The 24,642-nt window shown below is 48.5% G+C and overlaps 10 protein-coding genes; 5 read left to right on the top strand and 5 right to left on the bottom strand.

Annotated features, from left to right (window-relative positions):
- Positions 1–1,595: 1,595 nt before the first annotated feature.
- FFUJ_11268 (probable carboxy-cis,cis-muconate cyclase) lies at positions 1,596–2,867 on the bottom strand (the record flags this gene model as incomplete). XM_023570147.1 has 4 exons in its annotated part: positions 1,596–1,963; positions 2,015–2,458; positions 2,518–2,626; positions 2,679–2,867. The coding sequence occupies 4 exons, from the start codon at positions 2,865–2,867 to the stop codon at positions 1,596–1,598; spliced, it is 1,110 nt and encodes a 369-aa protein (XP_023437299.1).
- An 824-nt stretch (positions 2,868–3,691) lies between these two features.
- FFUJ_11269 (uncharacterized protein) lies at positions 3,692–4,246 on the bottom strand (the record flags this gene model as incomplete). Its single annotated transcript, XM_023570148.1, has 1 exon — positions 3,692–4,246. One exon carries the CDS (start codon positions 4,244–4,246, stop codon positions 3,692–3,694), a length of 555 nt encoding a protein of 184 aa, XP_023437300.1.
- Positions 4,247–4,985: 739 nt separating this feature from the next.
- FFUJ_11270 (related to hexose transporter protein) lies at positions 4,986–6,725 on the bottom strand (the record flags this gene model as incomplete). XM_023570149.1 has 4 exons in its annotated part: positions 4,986–5,877; positions 5,931–6,438; positions 6,486–6,591; positions 6,654–6,725. 4 exons carry the CDS (start codon positions 6,723–6,725, stop codon positions 4,986–4,988), a joined length of 1,578 nt encoding a protein of 525 aa, XP_023437301.1.
- A 604-nt stretch (positions 6,726–7,329) lies between these two features.
- On the top strand, positions 7,330–9,076 carry FFUJ_11271 (related to C6 transcription factor; the record flags this gene model as incomplete). XM_023570150.1 has 2 exons in its annotated part: positions 7,330–7,433; positions 7,492–9,076. The coding sequence occupies 2 exons, from the start codon at positions 7,330–7,332 to the stop codon at positions 9,074–9,076; spliced, it is 1,689 nt and encodes a 562-aa protein (XP_023437302.1).
- Positions 9,077–9,292: 216 nt separating this feature from the next.
- FFUJ_11272 (related to beta-glucosidase) lies at positions 9,293–12,009 on the top strand (the record flags this gene model as incomplete). XM_023570151.1 has 4 exons in its annotated part: positions 9,293–9,395; positions 9,470–10,076; positions 10,144–11,574; positions 11,628–12,009. The coding sequence occupies 4 exons, from the start codon at positions 9,293–9,295 to the stop codon at positions 12,007–12,009; spliced, it is 2,523 nt and encodes an 840-aa protein (XP_023437303.1).
- Positions 12,010–12,733: 724 nt separating this feature from the next.
- Positions 12,734–14,324, top strand: FFUJ_11273 (related to multidrug resistant protein; the record flags this gene model as incomplete). XM_023570153.1 has 3 exons in its annotated part: positions 12,734–12,939; positions 13,004–13,460; positions 13,518–14,324. 3 exons carry the CDS (start codon positions 12,734–12,736, stop codon positions 14,322–14,324), a joined length of 1,470 nt encoding a protein of 489 aa, XP_023437304.1.
- A 48-nt stretch (positions 14,325–14,372) lies between these two features.
- FFUJ_11274 (uncharacterized protein) lies at positions 14,373–16,466 on the bottom strand (the record flags this gene model as incomplete). XM_023570154.1 has 5 exons in its annotated part: positions 14,373–15,156; positions 15,213–15,305; positions 15,359–15,448; positions 15,764–16,162; positions 16,225–16,466. The coding sequence occupies 5 exons, from the start codon at positions 16,464–16,466 to the stop codon at positions 14,373–14,375; spliced, it is 1,608 nt and encodes a 535-aa protein (XP_023437305.1).
- A 386-nt stretch (positions 16,467–16,852) lies between these two features.
- On the bottom strand, positions 16,853–18,475 carry FFUJ_11275 (uncharacterized protein; the record flags this gene model as incomplete). Its single annotated transcript, XM_023570155.1, has 1 exon — positions 16,853–18,475. The coding sequence occupies one exon, from the start codon at positions 18,473–18,475 to the stop codon at positions 16,853–16,855; it is 1,623 nt and encodes a 540-aa protein (XP_023437306.1).
- Positions 18,476–19,256: 781 nt separating this feature from the next.
- FFUJ_11276 (probable maltose permease (MalP)) lies at positions 19,257–21,018 on the top strand (the record flags this gene model as incomplete). XM_023570156.1 has 4 exons in its annotated part: positions 19,257–19,489; positions 19,546–20,576; positions 20,626–20,878; positions 20,934–21,018. The coding sequence occupies 4 exons, from the start codon at positions 19,257–19,259 to the stop codon at positions 21,016–21,018; spliced, it is 1,602 nt and encodes a 533-aa protein (XP_023437307.1).
- Positions 21,019–22,508: 1,490 nt separating this feature from the next.
- On the top strand, positions 22,509–24,057 carry FFUJ_11277 (uncharacterized protein; the record flags this gene model as incomplete). XM_023570157.1 has 4 exons in its annotated part: positions 22,509–22,572; positions 22,647–22,680; positions 22,722–23,411; positions 23,463–24,057. The coding sequence occupies 4 exons, from the start codon at positions 22,509–22,511 to the stop codon at positions 24,055–24,057; spliced, it is 1,383 nt and encodes a 460-aa protein (XP_023437308.1).
- Between the last annotated feature and the right edge of the window lie 585 nt (positions 24,058–24,642).

Raw genomic sequence — 24,642 nt, forward strand, 5'->3', positions numbered from 1 at the left:
ATGCTGTAATCTCTGTTCAACTCTATGTCAAACTCTAACTCAATTTCTCCAGGGAACTTGTTTGTAAGCTAGATTTATGATTTGCAGTGAAGAATCATGACTGAGAGTTCAAATGAGGAGACGGAACTGAGCTCTCCACTCATCTCCTCATGCCAACTCAACTCTCAGAGATACCGCCTATGTTCAAGACAAACTGAGGACACGTAATAAAAGATTTAATCAATACAAGTAGTTTTCTATACTGCCAGCCATAGCAGATGGTAGTGAACTGGCGGTAGCGTCTCAGTTGTTGGGAATCAGAGAACAGAACCGAGTTTGGACAAGCTCACGACAGCAAAGATCTGTGCAGAGCCATGAAGTCTGATTATTGATAAAATACATATAAATGATATCAAAAAGAAACAAGCCGTAGGTGCTCATGAAACATGTCTTTGTTACTTGCGGATAGAGATGAGTCTACTTACCATTAAAAATGATGTGACAGCCATCTGCACTGAAGCGTCTGGAGTTGGAATACTGTGTCTATCTATCACGCGTTGTTCTACTGGCAGTAAAAGCAATTAAAAGTTCATAATAGAGCGCCAGAGTTTGGTAAGTATAAAACAGTCTACCAAAGTATAGATGTACTACAGTTCCGAGTGATGGAGACCGCATGTTCCCAGCAAGTAGTGGTTTCCTGGTAATCAACAACGACTGAGCCTAGACAGGATACAGGAGGTTAGTGAGCATGGAGAGATATATAGTAGTATGGCAGCGCTTCGGTTTGAGTGAAGGCAGTTCAGGGTAGCTACTTCAGTAGCCGAACTTTATCCATTAAATACTGCATTATCAGTTTCATACAGTCAAACGAGGGTTTGGTACGAGATATGACTTTCAAAGACTTCATGATCTCCGCCTTCCTGCTATCACAAAAGGCAGTCCAAAGGTACTCTTCGTCAGTAGGGACCCTTGCATCTACCTTCACCCTATCCTAAATGTGGATCGTAAGAGTCTCCAGGAGCCTAGCGACGGCAGTGCACTATTCCCTCACTGGTTCACCTCTGTGCCTTCAAATGGAGAAGAGGTTGCACACATATTGCTTAATACATTCAAACCTTCTGCTAGAATCAAGAACCTGCGACGTACTGCTTATTTAAAGAATGCCACAGCGACAACGATTCTTGCGAAAAACCCTCCTGTATGGCGATACATGATGGATTGGTACACAGAGAGCATAAGGGAAGCTCCCGGTCGACCTTATCATCCAAGTGAATCAGTGGAATCTATTTATAAGATATATATGTACTTCTTGCATTTAGTCCTTAGCCGCACGCCTAATTGGTATGCTTGCGATTTCATCCAGATAACCTGCACGTCTTACGACCCTAAGAGACTTATGGCTGAGAGCTTAAATCAGCGGAGAGAACTCAGCCTTAAGAACGCTTTCTTTTGATAAGTAGAGCTTTCATCACGGTGTTTGTGACTTAAACGAATGATAAGAAATGGAAATTAGTTCTGGCTATCAACGAGTCACTTGGCTTACTGCCGACGCTATGCCATGAGTTCACAAATCGAGGACCAAAATCCGTTCACCTACAGACCTGTCTCGATGATACTCAGCTATACCATACAGCATTGGCCGGCCCATTGTCAAGATTCAGGTGAGCAACCGCCGAAGCACCCTTGCCTTTGATCTTCCAAACTTCAATAAAGTTCGAACCACTATCAGTGATTGCAAAGAAATCCTCGCTGAATGAAGCAGGCGATACAGCATTCGCAGATCCTCCACTGTTGGTGGTTTCTTGTAGAAACAGCTGCTCTTTGATACCTCCAGTCTTAGCATCAAGACTAAAAGCAGAGACATATCCGGGAACTCCAGTTTTGCGAGACCTCGTGGCGGCGAGTAGATATTTGGGGGATGATCCTTTGGTAGGCGCGGAGAGCAGTACCTCGTCAGCCCAGTAAGAAGAAGAGTTGGTGAATCCTAAAGAAACAGTTAGCTCAGCTGGGTATGGGCAAAGTATCTGGGTCCTACCAGAAGGAAGTAAACTGTAGGTCTCGTTGCGAAACTCCAGTTTCCCGGTCTTTGTGTCCCGCTTGTATGCCGCGATGGAATTCGCCTCCTCATAAACAACATACACCCATTTTCCGTTGGGGTGAACAGTCAAATGTCTCGGGTTCGATCCTTCATCGGCAGTAAGATACTGAACCTCTTCAATCTTACCACTTTCGTGATCATACGAGTGAGCCCAGACTGCATTTCCCATGTCATCGGCGGAGTACAGGAAATCATTCTTGGGGCTCAGTGCGGTTCCGTGAACACCACCTTTGGTGTTATAAGTCGCATTTGCAAACGTTTTCTGGAGTGTGCCGCTCTTATCCACGGATATGGCGACTGTTGGACAGCCTCCGCCATATGGTGTTCCGAATACTGCGAAGGGTGACTTGGATGATGCGGTGATGTAGTTTGCGTTGTTGCCTGTGTATAAGTAGTCAGAAGAGATATCTCATGCATCGATATAGGCAAGGGCGGCTCACAATCCGAAGATAAACTGACGTTGGTCTTGTAGGTCAAACCAAGGTCCTTGTTTATCTTGTAGCTTTGAAAGGACCCAGTGGTACCAACATATAAGTTCTTTTTGCGAGCCTAAAGTTTCTTATAAGTTATGACACAGATAGAGTATCTAAGCAATGCTTACGTCAAGTGCAATCCACTTCGATCCGTCATCGGATGCGGAAGAGATGTTCTTCACCAAGCTCAAGGAAAGAGCTTCATCGTCGAACTCAATGCCGGCAATTCTTGATCCAGAAAAAAAGCCAGAAAACAGATGATGCACTTCAGCAACAGCCGAAACGGCGAGAAGAGGGAAAAGATTTCTTGGCAACATTTGCGCTGACTCTGAGACAATGAGGAATGATGGGGGAATAGTCTATGGAATCAACAGAGTATTTATTCTGCCAAGACAACGGGGGTTCCCGAATTAGTCCACTACGGCTACTACATATTCTGGCCTACGTATTATTGTCGTGAAGGTCTTTGCGTCTGTTTGGTCAAAAAGACGCGGCCTACTTGCGCGGCAGTTTGAAATAAACGCCGTGATGTGGGTGAAGGCTCCGGCAATGTGGGGCAGGTAGTTGCAAGAGCGGAACTAGCAAGGGATTTCGTGCAACTCTGGCCAAACTGTATCGGGAGGATTGGCAAGGGCATGGTCAAGGTAGTTTATGATGATTGCCGAAAGATGGTACGCGTTGTAGCGTGCGATGAGATGTGCGAGGTTGAACAGCCAAGAAAAGATTTAGTCCCGCAGGTTTAGAGGTTATATAAGACGAAACGGGTGCGTAAGTAGCAGGCATTAGCATTTGTAGGCCTTGAACCTTCATAGTTAACATTTAAATGCTTTTCAGTGAAATAATCCGTGAGTTCATGCATAGGCGGTAGGCACATGGGCTATCGTGTTGCACCGAGGCAAAGCGCAACAGCGTTGACTTTATATTACCAGATATCACATGTGATCGAAGCACTTGATCCATGCTGGATAATTTATCCTGTATTACTGAATGTTTGCCCTGAAGGGTCTGCTGTCTCCCTGCGTAGTCACACGGCCCCTTGGCCTGCTGTGACCCCTCAGTTCACGCTTCTATCCAACCGACACTATGCTTCCTCCCGCGTTTCCTGGAGAAGGTTTTAGGCACAGACAGCGCACACTGGCTCTCATAGAGGCTCGTTAATCCACTTGCTCTTATACGCCACACCACTGCGTTTAAAAAGCTGCGCGATAGGGCATCGTCGTTCAACCTCGGCAACAAAATGTTCGAACGCAGCATCGTCTGCACTGGTCTGTACAGACACCTCCAATTCCACGCTCTCCCAATTCGGGTTGCCCTGCTCACCTCCAACGAATACCGCAGTGGGAAGCTGGCCCTTGACCAAGACGCGCCATTTGCCCAGCGTGAGTCCGTGATCCTTGGCTACGAGTGCGCCTGTGACCTGGTTGCACGAGCTGAGGCTAGCGAGGGTGTAGGCGATAGGCGAGGGGTGTGATTCCTGACCGCCTATGACCTTGGGGGCGTCGGTTGAGAATTTGTATGGCTGGTCTTTGACAGAGATGGTTTGGATCTTGCCGCTTCCTTGGCCTGAGATCTGAACTGGGAGGAGCTGGAAATGAGACGGAGAAGCACAGAAGTGTCGTAGATTGAGGCTCAATCTTGAAGAGCGCTGCGAGTTGATGAGAGCTCGCGATGTTGACTTGAGACGGGCCTGAAACATGTTGGGCTGCGAATTGAATACGATATTCTGAACTTGGTCAGCTCAGGATAATTTGAATCAATACTATGATGCTGATAAGGGTTCTTACTTAAATATTCTTGGTTTGTTACCCTGATGGTTTTCTGTTTGGGCCTCTTACAACTCCACCCACTAGGCTCCATCTAACTAAAAAGTCAATCCTAATTACCCCGAAATTCCAATTAATCTTGCCGCCAAACGCCACCAGCCCGTCTACCTGGACGGGAGAGCAGCATGCAGGCTCTTTCTATACTGTCATCGAGATATTTAGTTTTTCAGCCAAAAGTCAAGTCCTAGGCACCATCGAGGGACGAGAGTGTATTGCCTCTATGTGTTCTTGTGCGTTGGGGCTAAAGCCTCTTTCAACCACATAACCTTGTCACAAGTACCTGGATAGACTGTCATGGAGTTCAAAATCTCCATCAGTACACCGACCCCGCTTTTGACCTCATGATTATGTTGCGTTGGGGCCGAATACAATTGCACCATGTCAAACACGGGACCGCATAACTTGGTGCTCACAACCGCAGCACTGGTAATTTCACGATACTAGGTCAAGTAGAATCAAGATGGCGAACTGTGTCTGCGACTCTGGACGTCCATTTAGCAACAACTGGATTGCTTAGAATGCTTAGTTACTCCTATGAGCTACATCTTCTTCTTCTTTAGCTGAACGTAAAAGCCTTAACAGAAGTACATAAAGCTCCTACAGGTTTACGCCCTAGACCTTGTTTGGTGTCTCAATCTCATACACAACCCCAACCTTTCCTTTGCTAATAATCTCCTCAGCATCCACACTAACACTTCTGCCCTCAAAAAGCTCCGTAATCTGTTCCAGGCTGCGACCCTTGGTCTCGGGAAACAAGAAGTAAATAACGACAACAAGACAAGCCAGGATGCAGCAGAAAACGATATAATACTTCCAACCAAGAGCAGCCAGGCCAACAGGGTTAATCAGCTGAGCGCTAATGAGGCCAATGTACGAAGATGTGAGTGCAGTGGTCAAACCTCGGCTACGAGTCAAGAAAGGGAAGATCTCGATGGTGTAGGCCTGAGGGAGTGGTGTCCAAGCTACATCATAAAAGAAGAAAGCGATGAAGATGAATGCCACCACGGCTCGACCGGCTGCTTCATCGTGGCTCCTGATGAAATAGCTCGTGAGTGCTGTCCAAGCCACATAACTGAGGCAAAGCCCGGATGTAGCAAGTAGGAAGAGCCTTCGCCGTCCAAACCTGTCAACCATCAGAGCACCAGCAAAGACAGCGGCGGCAAAGTTGAAGAGCTGAAGCAGGCCGTTGATCAGAACCTGGTCTTTGGCGGCCGTGATGCCGATGGTGTTGAGGACCAGAGACAGGTAATAGGTGACAACGCCAATGCCGTTCCACTGACTGAAAAAGCCCAGGATAGCTGCAATAAGGGTACGTCTGCGCATGGGAGCCGTCTTGACGAGCGTCTTCCACGAGGCTGATGACTCTTGGCTCCTTTCAAGCGCCAAAGCATTCTCGATCTCGGTGATCTCGAACGCAACCAGTGGGGAATTTTCTTGTCCGCCTGCATGAAATTTGGTAAGAATCGCGATGGCTTGGTTTTTTTTATCATTGGCAATGAGCCATCTGTAACGTAGATTTGTTAGCAACCTGTATATATCTCCGGGACTAACACTTACCGAGGAGATTCTGGAACCCAATAGATAAACATAAGCTGAAGGAACGGAATAGCTGCTTGTAAAGCTGAGGGACATCGCCAGGCCCAGGTGGACTGCATCTTGAAAGTTCCATAGGTGATCCAAGCAGCCGCGATAGCACCAAAGTAGAAGAAGGTATTGTACAACGCAGTCACCTTACCCCGGTGGGTAGGATAAGACAGCTCGGAAACGAGGATCGGGCACGCGACCTGGGGAAAGACAGTAGCGAAGCCTATAAGACCTCTCGACACGATGAACATGGGAAGGTTGATCGACGCTGCTTGGATAGCCGGTCCAATTACAAGCGAAACGAGACCAATGTAGATGGGCACCTTTCGTCCAAATCTGTCCGAGATGGTACTTGCTGGAACCAAGCCGAGAATCTTGCAGACGGGATAGACTGCGTTGATGGCGCCGAGGACGGGAGGAGGCGGGTTGTTGAAGAAGTTTCGCCACTGCGGGAGTGTCTGGAGACCGTTCATCATAGACCCTGAGATCCTGTTAGTTGGTGTATGTATGAGTGACTAGAGGAATTACCATCGTATCCTACAGCGGAGGAGCTGAGAAGGGGGACAAGAAGCATCAGGTTAAGGAGAAGGAGATGCTTTGTTCGATACCAGGGAAGCTCTGTCTGGGGAAGAACCTTGGGCCAGTCAGTACTTGTCGCGTGGGAGAAACAGACGAGTGGAAATATTTCGAGGGTACCTTTAAGAGTTCAGGCCCGACAGTGTCCTCTGCGGCATCTTTATTCTCCGTTTTATTCTTGAAACAGCCCATGATGAGTATGGCGATGTAGATGAGATGGAGGAGACAGTGATGATTGTGCTGGCTTATTGTAGTCCTAAGAAATCGCAAGCTGGCCGGCGCATACTTATAGTCATTCGGACACGAAGTATTGATGTTGGAATAGTCTTGCCTTTGTTGTTGCTGGCATGAGACGCCCTGGATGCCTCGTGGTTGAGCAGAGTTTGATGGTGAGGCCAGGTCATGATTGGATCACCAGGGCGCCCCGTGGGGTTTGAATGGGCTGTCCGAGAATCTGGGGATTGGTTGATCTTCAAGCTTAGTTAGAGGGGACACAGTTCGGCTGTTGGGAGACTCAGCGTGGATGGTCTAGACTCACTAACCCAACCCAATCTACTGAGACTCTGCGTGCTGTACTGTAATGCTGCTGTCGGGGCCCCACTCCGATGAATTTCAAGCCCTGGCATAAGATGATAAATCATCGCTATCGGCCCTCCCCGACACTACACTCGCACTTAACACTACATACTCATCTCCACCGTCAATACCGCAGTCGCTTGCAATCAATGGCAGACGCTTCTTCATCTGGGGTAGCTCACCTACCCTTCCCCAGATCCCAATCCCGGGGCGTCACGGCATGTCAGAAGTGCCGCACCCGAAAAACCAGATGCGACAATCGCAGGCCAACTTGTGGCTTCTGCCTCAAGCGCCGCTTGCCCTGCGTCTATCCAGAAGACGAGGGTACTGGGTATGATGCGTGCAACTGTCTCTCTTGACCTTGTCTTACTAACTTAGGCAGGTCGGTCAGTGGAGCGGAGATCTTACAGGCTATTCACCACTTGACCAGGATAGTCGAGAATCAGCACTCGCCGCAACCATCGCCTGCGCAAACAGCCAACTCTCTCTCATCTTCGGTGCTTCAGCCGAATCTTGACAACTGGGCTGTACCGCAGAATGTTGTTGTGCGACCACAGGGCGTCGAGTCAATACTCAGCTGGAACATATTCGCCGCAGATCGGCCAAACTCCTGTCTATTTGCCAACAACAATCCCCCAGGTCTAGGTAGTTACCCTGTTCCAGACACAAGCCATCCCCAGCTCGCATGGCTGGAGACCAAGTACATTGAGGCTCTGCACACCAAGAATCCCATCATTGATCTTGACGAGCTGCATCGTATGATGTTACATGTTGCTGAGCACGGGTTCGACTGGTCGACCAGCGCATGCCTTGTGGCTCTGGTATGTGCCAACGCAGCCATAACAGACTCGCAGACAGAGCTGTCTAGTAGCCATGAGGCAACGCCTGAAAAAAAGGCAGAGATAGAACTATCGATGCAGTTCTGGAGCGTGGCTGTGAAGCGTCTTGGCTACGCGTCGGCTCAGAACACTGTGCAGGCTGTTCAATGCCTATGCCTCGCGGGAATATGGTACATGCACCGCCTAGAGCCACTTGAAGCCTGGAAGCACTTCAATCTAGCCGGCGCGGCCTGGCATACACTTGGCTTAATACACGGGGAACTGTCGAGTCACGATGAAAGCTCCAACGAGTTCACCCTCATGCAGGCTCTCTGCTTTACAATCTGGAAGTCTGAATGCGAGCTGAGGCTAGAACTCCCGCTGCCGACTCCACCGATCCTCGACAATGCCTACGTGCCCCTCGCGTTTCCCCGCCCCCCAGACTTCGGCTCTCATCCCGATGCCAGCGACAGGGAGCGAAGTTGGTACTACTACCTCAGCGAAATCGCCGCGCGACACGTGATCAATCGCCTTGTGCAGATGAACTCGGAGGCGCCCGAGGCTCCTAGCGAGAGGCAAGTGCGCCGCATGATTTCTCAAGCCGAGATGATGCAGTCGCAGATATTAGACTGGTACTCATCACTCCCGCCCATCTTCCACTTCGACATTCCTCAAGGCTACACGGCGGATGCTGTCGCCGACCCCATGGTATTTATTCTGCGGCATAGGTACATATCTCTCTGCGAGTTAGTTTCACGACCTTTCGTAAGACTCGGCGTGGACCAGTTGGCAGACGACATGGATTCTTCGCTACACGGTATAATCAGCTCATACGCATCGCAATGTGTACGGTTCTGCATCCTGAAACTCGATCAGGTCGCGGGGCATCGGCATCAGGGGACTTGGTACGGTATTCGAGTGGCGACAAGTGCTGCACTGATCTTGGCTGCTGTTGACAAGGCGCAGCGCTTGGCAAAAGAGGACGACGCTTTTCGTCTGGTGCAGAGTGTGGCGCTGCCTGAGACTTGGAAGGATGCGGTCGCGCGGGGTGCAGCGTCTGTGCAGCAGTATCTTGCTGAGCCTAATGGGGGTTGTTCTAACTTGAAAGAGTTACTAGAAGGGGTAGTGCGAGGGTCGTTTCTCGGTTGATCATCTTTACCATATGTTGCTTCGCCGATCGGGGAGACTCCCCGATACTTCCCCACAACTTCCATCGGGGTCATCCCCGAGGTCTTGCGCATTACTCTGTTAATGTTTATCCTTCACAAGATATAAAAGTTGGGTAACCAACTGCCTTAGCCCGTTTTGGGCATTGTTTATACTTGAGTTATTCTGTCTTCCTGACACGCACATCTTTATACAACCATGGTTTTGAAGAGAGCGACCCACGATGACGTGTCTGACAGTTTTGATGTTGAACATGTCATCCAAAACACATCCGTCTCCGACAAAATATCTCTGCTTTCTGGTAAGTAATAGTCCAGAGTTCTGTTTCCCGGCCCAGATCACTCGACTTGCTAACTTGGCTCTTATTTTCCTCAGGCCGAGACTTTTGGCACACGAACCCCCTCCCAGCATTCAACGTTCCATCTGTACGTGTCAGCGACGGACCAAATGGCGTGCGAGGAACCAAATTCGTCGACGGCGTACCTGCTGCCTGCTTGCCCTGCGGTACCGGTTTAGCAGCCACCTGGGACCAGGACCTTCTATACAAAGCAGGCACGCTCATAGGTAACGAGTGTATAGCAAAGGGCGCCCACTGCTGGCTCGGTCCTACAGTGTGCATTCAACGCTCTCCCCTCGGTGGCCGTGGATTTGAGTCAATGGCAGAGGACCCTTACGCAACGGGCAAATTAGCTGCTGCTTACATCAAGGGCGTGCAGTCTACGGGTGTTGTGTCCGTTATTAAGCACTGGCTGGCGAATGATCAGGAACATGAGAGAGTTGGAGTCAACGTTGTTGCCAGTGAGCGTGCCTTGAGAGAGATCCACATGCTTCCATTCCAGATTGCGCTTAGTGATGCAGCTCCTGGCGGTGTCATGGCTTGCTATAACAAAGTCAATGGCAAACATGTTTCGGAAAATCGGGATTTTCTTGACTCTTTGCTCCGCGAGGAGTGGCAGTGGAAGGGTCTGATCATGAGCGATTGGTACGCAAAACCTCAACCTAGTTGCTTCTAAACTAAAGCCAATGCTAATATTTATGACTTGCTGTAGGTTTGGGACTTATTCTACAACCGAGGCAGTCAATGCAGGACTGGATCTCGAAATGCCGGGACCAACGAGGCAACGTGGCCAGCTTCTCGACCTTGCCGTATCAACCCGAAAGGTGTCCCGGTCAACCATAGACACGCGAGCGCGAAACGTCCTCGAGTTCGTACAGAGATGCGCAAACGTTCCTGTTGCTGCAAAAGAAGGTGGACGCGACTTGCCCGAAGATAGGCAGCTCAACCGGAAGCTCGCAGGTGATAGTGTTGTTTTATTGAAGAATGAAAGTGGCCAACTCCCTCTCAAGCGACCTTTCAAGAGCATTGCTTTGATCGGACCAAACATGAAGACCACTTCGTTCTGTGGAGGCGGCTCTGCCCATCTTCAGCCTTACTACACTGTTTCTCCCTACGACGGAATCGTGGCCCAACTTCCGCCTGATGTTGACGTGCGATACGAAGTTGGTGCTTCGGCAAGAGGGTGGTATCCACTGATGCAGGGGGGTATGATCACCACGCCAGAGGGAGCACCGGGGATGCGAATGCGCTTTTACAGTCAGAGCCCCAGTGTGCCTGACCGCGAGATTATCGACGAGAGCCATCTGCCTGATTCATCTTGGCTACTGATGGGCTACTCGCATCCGAAACTAGACAAGCTTTTCTATGCAACTGTAGAAGGCGATCTCGTCATTCAAGAATCAGGACCTTTTGAGTTTGGGCTCGCAGTCTATGGCACTGCACGACTCTACGTCGATGGTCAGCTCTTGATCGATAATAGTCTCGTCCAGCGCAGCGGGACATTCTTTTTTGGTAAAGGAACCATCGAGGAAAAGGCTAAGATGCACCTTGTGCAGGGCCAGAAGTACCGCATCACCGTCCAGTATGAGAGCGCACCATCTTCCAAGCTCGTCAAGCCAGGCGTGGTCAATTTTGGGGGTGGAGCAGGGAGGGTTGGTCTAGCGAGTGCAATTGACCCTGAAGTTGGGATCCAGAAAGCCGTCTCTGCAGCGCTACAGTCAGATGTGACCATTTTGTGCGTTGGGATGACGAGTGACCAAGAGTCTGAGGGCTTTGACAGGCCTCATATGGATCTTCCTGGAACACTTCCTCGGCTTGCATCGGCCGTCTTGGCTGCCGCTCCAGACACTATCGTTGTGACGCAGAGCGGCACTCCATTCAGCATGCTCTGGGCTGAAAGTGCCAAGACCCACGTGCATGCTTGGTTAGCTGGAAACGAGACTGGAAATGGTATTGCTGATGTTTTGTTCGGCACAACCTGCCCGAGTGGAAAGCTCCCGCTCTCGTTTCCACGCCGTATACAAGACACGCCAACCTTTTTGAACTTTGGTAGTGAGAGGGGACGTGTTATCTATGGTGAAGATATTTATGTTGGGTATCGGTACTACGAAAAGGTCGAGCGCGACGTGCTGTATCCTTTTGGGTAAGTGAGCACGACAAGACTTTGCATAAGACAAACTAACATGACATTGACAGACACGGTCTATCCTTTACTACGTTTGCCTACGACAAGCTGAACGTCACATCTGCGCACGTAAGCTTCGAGATCACCAACTCTGGTTCCGTGCCTGGATCAGAAGTGTCTCAGCTTTACATCGCCGCTGACGAGGCTACCTCTTCTATCCAGAGACCTAAAAAGGAGCTGAAGGGTTTCAAGAAAACGTACCTGCAACCTGGTGAGACGAAGAAAGTAGAGATTCCGCTGGATAGATTCACTACGTCATTTTGGGATGAGGAGCTACATTGCTGGCTTAGCGAGAAAGGTGTGTATGCGGTATTGGTAGGATCGAGTAGTAACAAGATTTTGCTTGAGGGGGATTTGCATGTAGAGGCAACAACTAGGTGGACTGGGCTTTGAGCAGTATTAAATAGTATGAGAAGGAATTCATACAAGCTGTGAGTCATGACCAAAGAATAAATGCCTCAATTTACTAAGAGCTTCTTCAATGTCTCAGACTTGCATCAGATTGTGTTTACCAGTTATGAAAACAAGTTCCTAAAGTAACAGCTCAGGAAAAGAGTGATGCGTTAAATCATTGTTTCTTATCGATCTCGAAGCATTAAAGGAAAGGTTGAAAGAAACCACATTACAATGAATTTACCTCTGGTGTAACGAGATACGTACTTTTTTCGTTATTGAAGTAATATTCTTGTTTTCAAAATACCCTATGACAGCCACAAGCATGGCGAGTCACTTGATCCTGTACTCCGTAGGGTCTCGTCTTCTTACGCCGTAGAAACTAGCCACTAGGGGAGGGCTCCGGAAGGCTAACGACATTAAGCCTCGGCTGGGATAACCCTTGTTAGCGTATGCAACCTGCTGACAGGTGGCGGAAGGGTGCCTAGTGGGTTTTGTATCGGGGAGCTCCGCCGATGGGGTTAAACACCATGATTCAGATGGCGATCCGATGGACGCATTCGAAGTAGATGGCCTTGCATTTTTTCCCTCCATAACTCTTATTTCTCTTCCTTCAAAAAGCTGTTCAAAGACCAATTGATATCAGTGGGTGACTATATATGACTCTTATTTGTCGACTGATACTGCCTATGCCTTGACCATCGACATCGCGGTCAATACAGACATGGCCAACAACATCGAATCAACCTCGCAGGATACCCTCCCTCCAACACCAGCCATGACAGAAAAGGATGAACGTGAGGGCTTGCCTCAGACTGTCAGTCATTGCCTGGATTCGGACGGTCCAGATGACCCAGATCTACCATTGAATTGGCCAAAGGCCAAAAAATGGACAAATATCATGATAGTATCTATTCTGACACTCTTAACGTACGTGCTCTCATCAAAACGACCGAATCTACTCCATTTCGTTGACAGATCCCCTTCGCAACAGCCCCTTTGCATCATCCATGATTGCACCAGCAATTCAGCCCATCATGGACGAAATGCACGAAACGAATCCCAACATTGGTTCATTCATGGTATCAATCTACCTCCTGGGTTACGCCTTCGGTCCTCTCTTCCTCGCCCCGCTCAGTGAGATCTACGGTCGACTCCCCATATACCGCATATGCATGGTCACTTTCCTGCTTACAAACATCGCATGCGCTCTGTCGGTCAACATGCCCATGCTTATAATCTTCCGTCTCCTGACCGGCTTGGCCGGCGCGTGTCCGTTGACTATTGGTCCTGCGAGTGTTGCAGACTGTTTCTCTCAGCAGGAGCGTGGTCGAGCTATGGCTATTTGGAACATGCCTGTTTTGCTGGGCCCGAGTCTTGGACCTGCTGTTGGTGCGTATGTCTCGAGAGGTCTGGGATGGAGATGGAACTTTTGGCTGCTTATTATAATGGTAGGTAACTTCGTTTCTGATAGTTCTATATCCTGGTTGTACTGATTTGTGTTACAGACTGGAGCTGTGCTTATTGTCTGCGCTTTCGTCCAAAAAGAGACTCATCATCCAACTATTCAGAGAAAGAAACTCAAGCAACTACGCGCGGAGCGTGACACTGAAGACTTATCGCCAACTACACCCCACAAACAACTGATCAAAAGAAGTCTGGCTCGCCCATTGAAGATGCTTTTCTTGTCACCGATCATCTTTGGTCTCTCATTCCTGACCGCGATCGCCTACGGAACCCTATATCTTTTATTCACGACAGTCTCCGAAACCTTCAAAACAAAATACGGCATAGTCACCAACGTCGGTCTTATCTATCTCGGCTTCGGATGCGGTCAAATTGTCGGACTGATACTCTTCGGCATGGTCTCAGATCCAATTCTCAGAAGAATGGCCCGGGGTGGTGAACTCAAGCCCGAGTACCGACTCCCCCTCATGATCCCATGTAGTGCGATAATCCCAGTCGGGCTGTTGGTATATGGATGGACAACAGAGTATGGAGTCTTTTGGTTTGTGCCGATAACAGGCACATTCATGATTGGCTTCGGAATGATCACTGTGTTTACATCTGTGAGCACTTACTTGGTTGACGCGTTCCCTACTTATGCCGCTAGTGCTACTGCGGCGAACACAGTGCTTAGGAGTATTGGAGGTGCGCTTTTGCCTCTTGCTGGTCCAAAGATGTTTGATGCCATTGGCCAGGGATGGGGAAATACACTGCTTGCGGGCGTATCGTTGGCTATGATTACTATGATTGTTATATCCTACAAATATGGGGAACGCCTAAGGACAGGAGCAAAGTTTCAGTTAGACTAAGATGGCTCATGTTTCAAGAATGAAGTACTATAAGGTCTATTATAACTCTTAAACAATATCTGGTGAGCTTGGATGAAACCCGTCAAGACCCCAAGTCACAAGTCGATAGCATGAAGCTACGCCACCTCTCGTTTCGTGAGAATACTTTTCAAGTCCATGCAAGAAACTAACAACAGTCTCACGCCAACTTTTAGGCAGTACGATTCGCCGAGATGCAGTGCCGGACTGGAACTGGAGGCTCCGAGCGGCACCAATCAATATCATGGAACAAGCTGTACTATTTCGAATCCATATCCACAGTCCATGGTCCAGTTTGTTCATTCGATCCACAGCTTTCAGTCTCCAGGCACAGTACTGAAGGCCCAAGGAGGCTATACTGACTATCTCATCATCCAGAGCACTGGGGAGTTTAAGGTCGTAGTTTAGACACAGCCGTACGAACGGCCGACACAGAAGCTCCTTGATAAAGAGATACCGCGAACGGAGGATTCTCTTGTAGATATTGGACTCGGAGGAAATAGTTGCATCCGGCGGCGGGAACGATATCTCTGGTGGGAGGGACAGATACCAGTCTTGCAACTGGGAGCCGAAAACCTCGTATGATCGGAGCAAAGAATTGGCTTGCGCTTCGGTGGGGCACCCAGAGATCTCGACTTTGGCGTCGACGATCCGGTTGATCAAATGCCGGGCAGCGATGTCTGCGAGGAAGTAGTACCAAGCTATAGTCTCGTCGAACAAGCAATTCGCTGCTGGTGGCGATGGAAATGTGAGGCGATCCTCGATGTGTTCTAGCATTGAACCAGGTAAGCTGGGTATCTCGTAACGAATCTCGCTATGTGCGTCCAGGCATGTTAGTAATAAGGTATACAGACATGGCTGACCACGTACACTTCGGATTTATATGCGGTGTAGAAAATGCTTTGCTTGATTGCTTGTGGACTGGAAGGAAGATTCTGCGGCTCAGCAGGTATAGCGGGTTCCCTATGAGCTGTGTGAGTGTTTGCATCATCGTTGATCATCTGTGTACTTCTCACCTGGCCCATATTGCAGAGTAACAGGAGTTTCCCGCCATGGTGAAATACCTCCAGGCCTCAAGCGGCTGCAAATTACACATAAACCAGATGCTACGACTTATATCAGTAATTGGTCTCGGCGTAAGTTCGAGAACTTCCAGGTATGTCCTCTGTACCTACCCTGCCAGACACAGACACTGGGCTGATTCCAATGTATTGTGACTCATTGCTATCCCGAGCCTTTTGCAAGCGACGCTCCAGTACCTATAAGCAATATCCGTCGTTTGGTCAATATCCCGACTGTTATTGCTTCTGGGTGTTTCGACATGCGGGTCCTGACACAATGCACCGATGGCACACACAAGGGCAACAAGACATGTCTGCGTGGTCCAGTCCAGGCCATTTTCTGAAACCTTTATAACGTACTGGTCGAGTACAGCGACGTCTAGAATGGGATTGACGCTGTGGACAGTACTGAGGTAGCACTTCTGCAACCTCTTCAGCTCCGGGAAACTTATTGGAGGTAGCTCGTCTGGCATAGCCATCAAGCTCCCGTTGTCGACAGGGATAAGGTCGATATCTGAAGGGAACACATTCCATTTCAAGACGCTGTCGAGGCCTTCGGAGAATCTTTCGACGTGACCTTCGGGAGCAGGAATGGACTGCGGTGTAGCAGTCAAGTTGGCCAGGGAGTCAGCTTCACTGTGTCTTGTTGGCTGGTGGGCTTGAGAGGGCGTATTGGCCATGCCCGAGGACCGTTGTTCCTTTACATCTTGAGCTAGATCTTGGACGGCCTGTAAGATCTGCATGCCCAAGTCATGACTCCTTCAGCCGCAAAAAATCTTGGTTAGTTCAAGTCGTTTTAAGAAAAGGAAGAGGAAACATACAAGGGCCGATCTGCCGAGTCTACAGTATCGTACCGGCACTCCGAGTTGCTCTTCTCACAGTAGCTGCAAACAGGCCAGCGGCTGTCGCACTTCGTTTTCCTTGAGCGACACACTTTGCACGCTACAGCAACACGTCTTCGGGTTGGCTGGGCGTCTCTGCCTGTTGCATTCGGCTGTGGGTCGAGACGAGTTCTCTTGCTTGGGCGGCTAGCATCGTCTTGAATGTGGGCTTGAGACTGCATCGCGGAAGAAGGAAGAGAGGGAATTGAGCAGAGTAACTTAGAAGGCTCGGCTGCTCCCCGACCGTGTGCAGGCAGGGTTTATGAATAAAATAAGCGGAGTGAAAAGCTGGGGCATGCTAGTCCAGTGTAGCTTAGCGCTGGAATTTTATCTTAGTTGGTGTCATCTGTTTCTTGCGGAGAACAGGCCTACCCTAGGCGAGGCAAGAAAACTCGGTACCTTGATCCTGAATGAAAAAAGAGTAGGATAATTTAATATAAATTTAACCTTAGTTGAGATTACTTTGTGCTGAGTTTATCTTAATATCCCATGTTAAGGCCTGATGTTTTCTCAGTTAGGTTCCAATGTTGGTCACAATTCACCAACTACAAGGTGGAGTCCAAACAATTTATTGTAGTACAAGATAACCCAAAGTCCTCTTGATCCACCTTTGGTCAAGCTCATCCATCGTGACCTTCCCCACGCCTCTCGCTTTGACCGTCTCCCGCAGCGTCGTCCTAAGCAGATACGTCGGCGTACAGCTCCAAGCATGACACCAACTGTTATTCCGCACATCCCCGTATGGACTCGCCATACGATCCTGGGCATCATAACATTCCCAGAACGTGTCAGCCCCTGCCGTCACCATACCGCCCCAGTAAGACTTAATAAGATCAACGCATTCGTCATAGCATCCAACCATTGCGAGAGCGTCGCAAACGTGGTGCCATAGATAGGGGGTAAGTGGCTTCACAGCTTCTGGATGTGCAAGCGTGGCGAGGAGAGATGTTCGGGCGATTTCTGGAGGGAAGGCTTCGCATAGAACTAGCCACGCAGCTGACGCGAAGCTGATCTGCTGAGAAACCCCAGACACAAAGACACCATCCTCCAGGAACAAGGTCGCAGCGCCTGTCATCTTGAGGATTAATTCGTCATACGGAGGCTGCTTATTCAGCTGCTTAGCGAGCTTATTAGTAATTTTCAGGCAATAGAGTAGCAAGCCATGTGCTCCAGCGCTCTTATCAAGACCTTTGGCCCAGTCGAGAAAAATAAAGTGCTTGCTGCTTTCAGCCTCGAAGGCGTAGGAGGTAAGATTGAGACTGCGCAGCATTCGCTTTGGGCAGTCCAGGACAGTCTCCCAAAGGAGATGCCCTGTTTCCGTATCCCCAGAAGCCTCAACATAGTCATAAACAATGGCGGCAAATAGAGCATCATAGTCGGCGATGTAGTCTGTCGAAGCCGTCAACGTGGGCTTTTCGAAGACGCAGGCTGGCAATGATCCATCCGCATTTCGAACTGCTGCAAACTGGAAAAGACATCTTTTGACAAGGTTGAAGTCCCGGAATGTGCTGTAATTTGCCAGCGCTTGTAGGCGGAGGTCCCCAATCCACAGCCTTCTATCTCGTCTTGGGCCGTCTTCAAATACGGTTTGCATACAGTCTCGCAATGTAGAGATGCAAACGTGGTCGATGTCCTGTAGTAGAGGATCTGAAAACTCAACTGCTTCGATGCAATGGTCTTGACTGACGGCGCTGACTGATTCGCATTGCATGTTCGAGAACGATACCTTGAATTTAGGAGAGGTATCGATGATCTGAACACGTAGGTATCTGAAAGAGTATCGGCGAGGGAGGTTTATTGTCTGCGGGCATATGTCGATATTGATGATCTCGTCGGGAAGCCAAGCAGTGCTGATCCAGGTATTCACATCGTTCATATCTATCGTCACATCAAGTGGTGACTCGCCAAACGTGAGACGCAACCGACATGGAGCGTCCATATTTGGCCCGACGTAGCCCAAGTGGAATGATAAATATCCAACCATATGGATGCCGAAATCTAAGATGAAGTCGGATCCTTTCCCCCAAGACAGGGAGGGTAAGTCGTTGATGTCATGGTCAGCGGTGCGAGCCTTGAGGCCAAAGAATGACGGGCTGGCTTTCTCGAATCTGGTTATCCTCTGGGGAAGTCGGATGCATCGATGAAGTTTGGGGAGTAAGTCGTTTGCGATATGCTCAAACTCTTGGGCCATGGTTACTTGGGGATTGGAACTGTTCGATTCCTGGACCACGTTTGTCTGGAGAGGATGGCACGCAGCAAGAAGCAAGCAGGAGGATAATTAATTCTCCAAAGGAAGATCCAAGGACCGCAAAAGCCCGAGAATAGTGACTCTCGCCCCAAGATGAACCGGGATTGATAAAAGTGTCACTGTCATGTTTCTGGAAGTTGAGTTATTGCCCCATCACTTATCTGTATCTGATTGGTGGTCGGGGAGGCTCCCCGATCTCCTGGAACCTCGTCAGCCAATTAACGCAGCCCAATTGGACTGTAGGCAGCGGGGAGCCTCCCCGAGGTTAGTCCCGTGTTTGACAATATCAGAGGTCTAGAGCCGCCACTGAGCAAACACTTCAACATTTCTGCACTAGTTTCGCGGTTAGATCCAGTAGGAAAAACATTTGCAACCATGAAGCGTGTATTTCAGCCTTCACGTTCCCAATGACTCAACTGCAACGAACGGCTAAAATATTAGCCAGAGATATGCAGTATCTTTGATGGTCGTGATCTTACTGAGGCTAGCTGTACCCCACATCGTTCTATCAGCTGCCACGAGACTCAAGGAATAGACTGCAGTCCGTGACCTTTGCCCCCGGTATTACTCCCCGACATTTCGAGCAAAGCCCTCGCGACAACCCCATGGGGAACAGTATTAGATCCATACTGTCGGATCAGACGAGAATACTTAAAGGCATGCGCTCGACGGCCTGTTGATCTACATCACTCATCCATCCTCGCCATTCATCAACATAGCCAAGATGTCTCACATCAAATCCAAGCAAGAAGTTGATACCTCCAAGCTCGATGATGACGTTGCAGAATTCCACGTCGAGCAAGCTATGAAAGCATCTGAAGTCAAAGTCCAAGCAGGCCAGCTTTCTTCGGGATACGAGTCCCTGGGCTTGTGGCAAACCGTCAAGGTCTTCAAAGTTGCTACGGCGTATTGTTTTGCAGCTGCTTTCAGCGCTGCTACCGATGGATACCAGATTGGGTACATTTCTCTCATCTCTCTCAAATACATGTGCATGCTGTACTAATCCGAGCCAGTATCAACGGCAGTATCATCGCCAACAAGGGCTTCGTCCATCAGTTTGCGACTGCGACCAACGCCGACGGAGACGAATACCTCACTGCTCCTACCCTCGCTGGCTGGAGTTCCATCATGTCTGTCGGTCAAATCATCGGCATGTTGACGATTCCCTTCCTGTCCGATAGATATGGCCGCAAGATTGCTATGTGGACATATTGGACTATCCTTGTCAGCAGTGTCCTATGCGAGACTCTAGCCAGGACCTGGCCTGTTTGGCTCGCAGCTAAGCTTCTCGCGGGTGTCGGAGTTGGCTGTCTTCAATCGACTCTGCCAGTGTATATCTCAGAGTGTGCGCCTACCCGCATCCGCGGAGGCCTTCTCATGTGCTACAGTCTCTGGTGGACCATCGGATCCTTCTTCGCCTATATCGCCTTGCAGCTTCTGAACCGAAAGAACCCCAACATTTGGCTTACACCAATTTATACCCAATGGGCTCAGATTGGTATCATGTGTCTCATTTACGTCTTCCTCCCAGAGTCACCTGCCTGGTGCGTCAGTCGCGGTAACGCAGATCGTGCTAAGAAGCAGCTGCTGAGGCTCAACCGCGGCGTTGTCGACTATGACGAAGAGCGTCAGTACCAGATAATCGTCCAGACCTTTGAGCATGAGAGGGAAGTCGCAGCCCAGCAGAAGAAGGAGCATTGGTATGCCATCTTTCGCGGAATCGATGGTCTTCGAACTGTCATCTCGCTGTGGCCGAATCTCACCCAGCAATTCATTGGTCTAACACTTTTTGCGACTTTCGGAACCTACTTCTTCCAGCAAGCCGGTCTGGCTGACCCTTTTACTATCAAATGCATCACGTCTTCTATCAATATTACAACGCTGTTGATCGTTGTTTTGGTGGCCGATAAGATTGGACGACGTCGTATCTCATGCTACGCCACGACGCTTTCGTGGACATCCTGTGTAGTCATCGGAATCCTTGGTCTGATCCCTAGGACAACGGCGACTTCGAACATCTTTGTGCTGTTCGTATGCCTCTGGAGTAAGTCTCTTCCGCTATCCGGTAGTGCCGTGATACTGAAAGTCTTCAGATGTTGGAATGATCTCCAACGGTGCTGCTGGTTGGGGCTTCATAGCTGAAATCTCTTCCCTGCGTCTTCGCCCACATACCGCTGGCTTTGGAGCTGCCTGCACTTGTGTTGCTGGAGTTATCATGAACGTACTCACCCCATATATGGTCAACGCCAACAAGTGGAACTGGGGTTTCAAGACTGGCTGGTTCTACGCTGGTGTCGGGCTGCCTTTCCTCATTGGTACATGGCTTCTACTACCGGATACATCAGGGTAAGCAGCGGAACATCAGATAGTATACTGAACACTATGCACTAACATCTTCTAGTCGCACTGCGGCTGAGGTCGATGAACTTTTCGAGAGGAAGATCAAGCCTTGGAGGTTCAGCAAGACTAAAACCACGGCAACTTAATGGCAGAATAAGGAACTGTTTGTTTTGGTCAAAATTTGACTTGTTCAAAACTGAGGGTATTTTGGCTTGGGCAGCGTTCACATCTGCCTTTGCCCATCCGTGTATTGGCTTCAAGTAGCCTTTGGAGTCAAGTAGCCTTTGGAGAAGGAAAGCTTTGGGGGCGTGGCTATTAACAATATGAATTTGATTGCATCGCGACTTTCGGCTATTATTGAACTACACTGCAACGCTAAAGCAAACTGTGATCAAGAAGTATATAGAGTTTGGTGCCTGTCAGTGCAAATCCGTCGCGTAATAAACGTTCTAAGAGTCGGAATGCGAGGTAATTCATGGACTGGGCCGGCCATGAACGCATTGAGACAGTGCCTGTTGTCTGGGGCGAGAATTAATGATTGACAAGGCAGGTTTATCCTACACTGTTGAGATAGCGTGATAGTCCATATTGATTGACAGTTAAAGCTTATGACATCTCAACGAGACATAACAAGCCAACACACTGAAAAATACCAATTAACTTCAGGTCTCTAAAGGCAATATGTCCATATTTAGACATTCTTTAGGTATCAGCTCAGTGTTTCCTATTGCGTTCAGATACGAGATACCCTGGCCATGCAATCGTGACTTGCATATGTTAAGAAATCAGCCTCATTTTCAGTGCATATCTTATCAGGACATTGTACTCCGTATTCTTAGGTCTCTTTCAGGAATATTAAATCTTGCTTAGAATTGAGTTTTAACGGGCTTGTCGAAGCTCTACGATTATACTCTCTTTATTAGCTTTACGCTGTAGCAATTGGTCAGGCATAACAAGCCAACCACGCTTTTCGGCGTGGACCCAAAGAAAGAAGCACTTTGAAGAGATCTATTTGGATCTAGCGTAGTTCCAATAGACACGGAAACTGCATTCCTAATATAAACCTTATAATTTGTTTTCAGCAGAACAGTCCATGTTTCATTAAGTATCAATATGCAAAACAGCACAGCGGGCACTTTTCGGCGTCTTTAATTAAGGCAAAGAATGCATTATTATTCATATGAAAGACATTGTGAGGAGGGACCAACCACGAGCAGTCTCTGCCGCTCTGAGTACATCTGTTTCGTCCCACTTCGAGTTATTAGTTAGACCGACCCTTGTTAGTACTTGACTTCCAACGCACCAATTCTAAGACATGACGTAATAAAGTCGCCAAAACCCTGGTAGTTAATAATGGGATTTAACTGATGGCATTTGATCTTCCTTGTTGTTGATCTTCCGACCGAAGAGCATGCTTTCCGGTTTCCACCTTCATCCTTCTCTAACACCAAGTCCAGTTGTGTACATTTATTACTTTCAGTGTAGTGCAATAAGCTCCCAGCCACAATCTGGTTTGTTATTTGGACATATCTTCTAATATTAAAGTTTCCATTGTGAAGAGAAGGACCAAAGTACGACATATTCGCCCCGAGCCCTTAATGGATCAACAGCATCCTCAAGGGCAACAACCCAAAGAATGCCTCGAACTACAAGACAAAAATCGCCTCGCAATGCAATCAGTTTCAGAGAACCAACTCAATGTAACGATACTGGAGTTCGATGATCAAGTCGTCGAGGAAGGCTCTGAAGGCGATATGGCGACCATTTTTTGCAGCCAAGAAAAACAAATTGAAAGTCTTCAAGAAACCGTCAGTAATCTAGTTAGTCAGAATAAGTTACTGATTTCTAGGTATTACGATAGGATGAACGAATCAGTCTCTCTACGATCAAACGTCTTAACTTCAAATCATGATTTACAGAACGCTCTTTATGACACGAAGGCTATGGCTTATGCTTTCAATGAGCTTCAAAGTCAGGTTTTGTATCTGAAGCAGCCAAAGATATCAATGACCACGCCCAGATCCATCATAGTAAACAAATTACTGAACCCGCCGCTTTCAACTGCCAAAGACTCCCGTCCTCCCATGCCTATTCAAATTCAAATGGCCAAGGATCTCAAAGCGACCCTCGATAGGGAGATGGGTGCTAATGAAGCTCTCTATATTTACACCAAATTCGAAGACTGGCTTGGTACCGAAGCTCTGCAGTCGGTGATACTCGTCACCTGCTGTGTGTGCCAGAAAGTCAGGTTCAGGCAAGCTGCTGGCTTCTCTAAGCCTAGGCCCCTCAACGAATTTATTGACAGAGACCTCAGGTTGGGATGCCAACATCCTGTCTGTTCAACCTGTTTTCTCAAATCAATTTTCTCGTCTTTAGCACGATTAAGAGAGACTTGGTGGAAAGCTCGAAGCTTAGAGATATGCTTGCCATGTCCTTGTGGCTGCTCCCCCGCAGGAGTTCACATAAATGATCGCAGCTCTTTATTGCAGGTATTACAGTACCTAGGGAATGAAAAGGCTGAGTTCTCGGTGATCAGAATGTAAGCTGCAGTCAATAGTCTGGAAACAATAAAACAACTAATCCTTGGCAGTTATGACACAATTCTGCAGCTAATGCAATCCCTTTATTTTGTCGAACCCCCACTCACATCAAAAGCCAGAAAGGTGGCAGCACGTCTGCATTTCAGTATGATGAAAAATGGCTTAATGCATTCGCCCTTTGACGAGAGATATAGACGCCAAACTCGAAGCGAGGCTGGATCACCGTTGAAAGCAGACTTCAACCATGTTGAACTATATAACATCGACGAAGGCCGGAAAACATTACAAGTCCCTATCTTCACACAATTGCTCCGGACTGAGAAGACTCCCATTGACTGCGTCATCTGTGCTGAATCTATCCATAACGTCTCCTATGATGCTGTCGATGAATGGATAGAAGTCTGTGTTGAGTTCGATGGTGATTGGGTATGGAAGATCTCACGATTCCCCAAGATATTGCGAGCAAGGTGCAAACATACAATCAATTTCTGCACGTCTTGCTTACAAAAACATATTGGATCCCAGTTGGAACAGCTAGGCAAGAGCGCCTGCGACAGCATCCGTTGTCCGTCTCAAACATGCCAACGGTTGCTCACCTACGAAGAAGTACAGCTATATGCAAAGCAGGAGACATTTGCCCAGTGAGCTTTCTTCCATATCTATACAGCACGTTTACTAATATCATGAAGATACAATAACTACTTGCAACCCAAGGTGTTGCGCCGCGATCTACCTTTCCTTTCCCATAACGCTTAGCCGACAACTGCTTTAGTGGTTTGATGCATAGATTAATCTTGGATAGCCATATTTTGTGCGCCCAATATGGATTCCAACTGTATTTCACTCATCAGAAGCTTTCAGTTTATAGTTTCATACGTGTTTGAGGCGCGTGATGTGAGCCATCCCCTATGGGGTCTTAATTTCAAGTTACATACACATAAGATAGGAGAATCTTGGATGTATTACACTGGACATATCTATCTGGATACCAAGAATTCTGACACTTTGTCGATGTGCCAAGTCGCTACGATTACAGAGTCTATATCAATGTTGCTGTCGTTCTCTGCCTTACGCCTCAGCCCGCTGGAACCCCATTGAAGCGAACAGAGATTACTTATGAAAGGAGATCCAGGAGGCTGAGCTCGGGATATATACTCTAGTCGGCGAGTCTCGCTGACTTTCTCCACACGGCCTATGTCACGACAGATCACTCTACAAGGTCAAATCTCT

Source organism: Fusarium fujikuroi, chromosome FFUJ_chr11, assembly GCF_900079805.1.
Source record: "Fusarium fujikuroi IMI 58289 draft genome, chromosome FFUJ_chr11".
Classification (NCBI taxonomy): Eukaryota; Fungi; Ascomycota; class Sordariomycetes; order Hypocreales; family Nectriaceae; genus Fusarium; species Fusarium fujikuroi.